This window comes from Limulus polyphemus, unplaced genomic scaffold (assembly GCF_000517525.1).
Source record: "Limulus polyphemus unplaced genomic scaffold, Limulus_polyphemus-2.1.2 Scaffold753, whole genome shotgun sequence".
NCBI classification, from domain to species: domain Eukaryota; kingdom Metazoa; phylum Arthropoda; class Merostomata; order Xiphosura; family Limulidae; genus Limulus; species Limulus polyphemus.
The window spans coordinates 338,512-343,382 of NW_013666363.1; the positions used below are offsets into that span (position 1 = coordinate 338,512).

At 33.2% G+C, this 4,871-nt stretch overlaps 1 protein-coding gene across 3 annotated transcripts in view; it reads left to right on the forward strand.

Annotated features, from left to right (window-relative positions):
- Window positions 1–4,871, forward strand: part of LOC106460330 — an 18,745-nt gene that overhangs the window by 6,134 nt on the left and 7,740 nt on the right. For all 3 annotated transcript variants that reach the window (XR_002610748.1, XR_002610749.1, XM_022387032.1), the window contains exon 2: window positions 1,644–1,732. Coding sequence is in view for 1 of the 3 variants with exons in the window: in XM_022387032.1 (XP_022242740.1) it covers window positions 1,644–1,732 (89 nt within the window). In the remaining 2 variants the exon portion in view is untranslated. The remainder of the gene's footprint in view (window positions 1–1,643; window positions 1,733–4,871) is intronic.

Genomic DNA, 4,871 nt, shown 5'->3' on the forward strand with positions numbered 1-4,871 from the left:
TATATATATATATATCAGACCACCCCCAATCTAGTAAATGCTAGAGCACTCTCGAAGGAACGGGATAGTTCTAGAAAGCAGGTGGCGTGACACTAGTCACGTGACCTCGCTGACGCCACAATATGAAAAAGGCGAAGCTACCAGGTACTTATGGGTCTGTTTCTGCTCAGTTTTATGCTTGTTTTGTATTGCAGATTTATATACTCAATGCCAACTCATTTTATTATGTCAGGGTACTGTATATCAGTCACGTTTTGTACTTTGTATTATGCTCCAGCCAAGTATTGCCCACAGATAAAAACTTCATTGCGTTCCAGTTTCATACCTGTTTATCTATTAACAAGATATGGTCAACGTTAAGTGGTCATAGATTAAAGTTGTTAGTTTTCTGAGAATAGAAACTGTACCGCTTACAGTTTTGAGAATTTACAGTACAAAATAGTAAATAAATGAAAACTGTTTAATTTCTATTGAATAAATATTTAAAACGGTTTTTATGTACGCCTGTAATGACTCTTCAATATGTTTTATTTTCACTTTCGAATCTCTTGTGTACAGTTAAGAGTATGTTGGTTTAACATAAAAACGAGTACTTATTTCTTAAGGCTATTTTATTTAAGCTAGAGCTTATCGTAATATCTTTTATGTATTACTGCACTATTTTTAGCGTAACACAAGTAAAAATACATTACTACAAAGGTACAAAAATCGAACAAGCAATCAAACTTTAATCAGCGGTTTGCCAGTGGCTCGCAATATTAAATTCTACAGGTGAGCTCAATATACTTGAAAGTCTAAAAAAAAAACAAAGAAAAACTGACAGAAAAATCAATTTAGTAGTCAAGTTTCGATCTTTACGCCAATTATAAAGTTTAAAGGATAGTTAACATATTCATAGTCAATACGGGAAGGCTAAATAATTTACGTTTAGATTTTGTGAATTTCTTAAATTGTGAATGTAATAACGCTAGAGGGCGTTGTGAATTTATGGTGCTTGAAGATTAATTAAACTTGAATTGTGTCCATTAACCAATGAAATGTTTTTATGTGCAGGTTTAACTTAAATTGTGGTATTTAACATTTGTTTTGGTGTGGATTCTTGGATATACACAAACATTTCTATTATTGAAATCTAGGTGATCTCGCAGTTACAATTGCACTTTTTTTCATCTTGCTGTTCTCAGTTGGTCTTGCTATGATCTTTTTTATCCAGTATGGATAAATATATCTTATATTCAAACATTTTATGTTTTTGCAAATTCTCAAATTTTGTCTTTCATGTAATTACTGTGACATTTTTAGCTGATACGTTTTACTGAATAAAACCAGGAAGTCTTAACACTCTAATTCCTGGGTAAGTATATTTACTTAACTCAATTAATTGCAACACATACCAAAAACATAATTATAATTTTTGAAAGAAATTAAGATCTAGCTAAACTGTTTTTTTAAAAACTAATCTTACATACAGAATTTTTTCATAATTTTTACATTGGCTGCGCCTTTTTTTTATATATAACTTCGGTAGAATGGCACGTAGAAACGATTAAAGATAATTAAACCAAGTACGATTTATTGACTCGAAAAGTTGACAATGTATATATATAAATTTCTGACTAAATCTAAATAATGTTTTTTTTCAGATGAAGAAAATGAAAAATCTGTGACCGTTGTTTTGAATGGAATGGAGTCAGAATTGGTTTTTGTTGAATGTACCGCCCAAGACTTTTTAGTAAGTTTTACTAAATGCCATTATATTTAACTATACATTACGAAACTGCACTGCTCATTTAATCCCTATTTTAGAATTGTGATTAATTCCATCTTAGTCTTTTATGTTTGGTTTAAAATTAATTACTGCTATATCTTATTAGATAGCAATATAAGTTTGATAACAAATACATACTTAAACATGGTTATCTATATATATATAATAGCCAAATGTCTGCCTGTCAAGCTCTGTATTGTCTGAACGATTAATCGCAGAAAAAAATAACAACATCGATCCGTCAGTCTTCGTTTCTGCTGATTGTTTGTTTGTTTATTTGAAGTTAAGCACAAAGCTACACAATGGGCTATGTGTGTTCTGCCCATCACGGGCATGCTACTGTGCCACTTGAGGGCACCGTATGTGCTGAACGGTCAATTTGAGGTAAAAGTTATTAAGAACAAATATGTTTCTATTTGTGAGGGAATTTCACAAAATAAGAAGATAATATCAAATTATCTTTTATATCGCCTGAACTTTATTCAGTCCTTTATGTTCCATGTTACCACTCAGACTCATCTCTGTTCGATGTGGAGCTGGCGATGACTAATGGTTAGCATGCTCGAACCCTGAATCCGTAGGGAGAGGACTCATGGTTTGTGTCCTGTTGCCGCAAAACACGCGCTCTACACCCTGGGTACGTATGTCTGCTATAAGAATGAAAGGGCCCGGCATGGCCAGGTGGTTAGAGCGCTCGACACGCAATCTGCGGGTCGTGGGTTCGAATCCACGTCCCACCAAAAATGCTCGCCCTTTCAGCCGTGGGAGCGTTATAATGTTACATTCAATCCCACTATTCGTTGGTAAAAAGAGTAGCCCAAGAGTTGGCGGTGGGTGGTGATGACTAGCTGCCTTCCCTCTAGTCTTACACTGCTAAATTAGGAACAGCTAGCGCAGATAGCCCTCATGTAGCTTTGCGCGAAATTCCAAAAATAAACAAACAAGAATGAAAGTCAAATACCATTCTTTGGTCATTTACGAGTAACTCAAGAGTTCGCAATGGATGCTTTTGTCTTGCTGCCTTTCCTCTATTCTGTCAATTCAAAATTAGGGACGGCTATGCCCATATAGCCCTTTTGTAGCTATGTGCAAAAATTCTGAACAAACAAATAAACTCTTCTGTTTTACAATATGTTATATACCATCTTCCTACTCAACCAGGATCCTGAATATTGTAATAGCTTGATTTTGCTTTAAAATGTAACATTGGATTTTCTGTTTTCTCTTAGATGGTTGGGTGAAAAGTGGTTATTTCTAGCCTACTTACACAGTTAAATTAATGTGGACAGTTTGTTGAATTTTGTACAAAGCTCTCGAGGACTGTCTATGCAAGCCATTTCTCGAAATTGTAATTCTATATTAGACGACTTAATACCCCTTTGGCTTTACACAATTCCGGAGAAACAAAAAAGACAGTAAGATCTTGATTAGTTTCGGTTTTGTTTTACGCTTCGAAGATCTGCCAATTTCTCCAAAAATCGTCTTTCATCAGAAAAGCTAAGCAACATTAAATCACAAAAGACGCGAAAAACTTAAATATCAATATTATCCCTTACGTTTCTGTATTTTCGATTTCGTTGAAATCAGCTGTTTGTTATATGTGTATAGTAGTAGAACGTGTCGAAATTTGACAGAATATATAGAGCTGTGGTATTTCATTCAATTCGCATTCTTATCTAACTATGTAAACTCGAATATTTGGTCACTAAGATATGCTTCTTCTAAAAGTTCTTTTAAAACTAAAAACAATTTCTGGCAATGTCGATTCTGTGAATACTCACTCCACCTTCATCCCTGTTTATACTTTTTAACAGCAAAACGACTTTATAACACCCCCTCCTTCAAATATTTGAATTAGCCATCCTTGTTTTTGCACTTATTAAACGGAATTCTCAGAACTCAAGAAAACATTGAATTTGTAAACAAAATTTTAGAAAATTACACAGCAAACCTATTCGAACCTTAAATGAAAACAAGATAATGTTCAAACATGCTTATTGCCCGTGTATTTTCTTTAAAATATAAGAAATGTAACTTTTTTTAGCATAAAAGAACATAAACAGTACTCTGAAAATTGGCTTCTAAAAATCATTTTGATACTAAAGCATGTCATAAAAATTATAATTTCAAAAGCTTTTTTTAATAAATTTTAATAACACATACACACAACAAAATTAATATATATCCATAAGAGTCACTCTTAGTAGGCCTCGCACATATACATATAAGTGTTTTTTGCGTGTTTGTTTTTCTGTTCTTCCTCTTTAGATTCATATGGAATGGACAGATAGACATCAAATTTTTCAAATAATAATAATAATATATCCTGCTTGTAGGAAGTGTTGAAATAGCTGAGGTATGGTCTGAAACTAACAGCTATCGAATTGATATTGAAAAAATGTTTATAAAACTTCCTTGTAAACCATATCTTCAATATTTGTACCTCCGGGATACAAATTTTTAACCGATCGTATGACTGTACCCTGGATACTTGGAGATGACAGTGAGAAAAAAAAAACTGTCTCAGCTTAGTGCAACCCCGACGGACAGACGTCCGTTTTCCAAAATTTGTATTACTTTATTAAAGTTTTCTGGGATTTTTTAAGATTATGGGATAATTTCACCATTTCTTTTTTTCAAATACATTTATTATATATTTATTAATCTAATCAAAAATACTTTAGGTGTGAAAAACAAAAGGTGCGGGCAAAAAAGGAATGAGTGTGCGACTTAGAGGAATGAAATCAAAATTCTAAATTGGCAGCCAAACTGTTAGCTTACACTTATAGCATTGATTAAGAACTTTACAGCAAATATTCATTCATGAGTTAGCCAGGCCGCGTATTTTGTTTTATCCACTATCATGCCCCAAGTTGAACACCTAATGTATTTTTGATTAAATATCATGACTTTTTATCAAAACATACCAACAACCCACAGCAAGTAAGAAAGTGACACTCGATAGTAATCAACATTAGCTTCAGGATCGCAACCCAATTATCGGAACAGACCTTTGTTTCACAGAACTAACCAGATTCTTTAAAATATATAGTGGTAGAATTTCCTCTTTAAATCAGTGTTAATAGGTTCCTTTATAGTAACG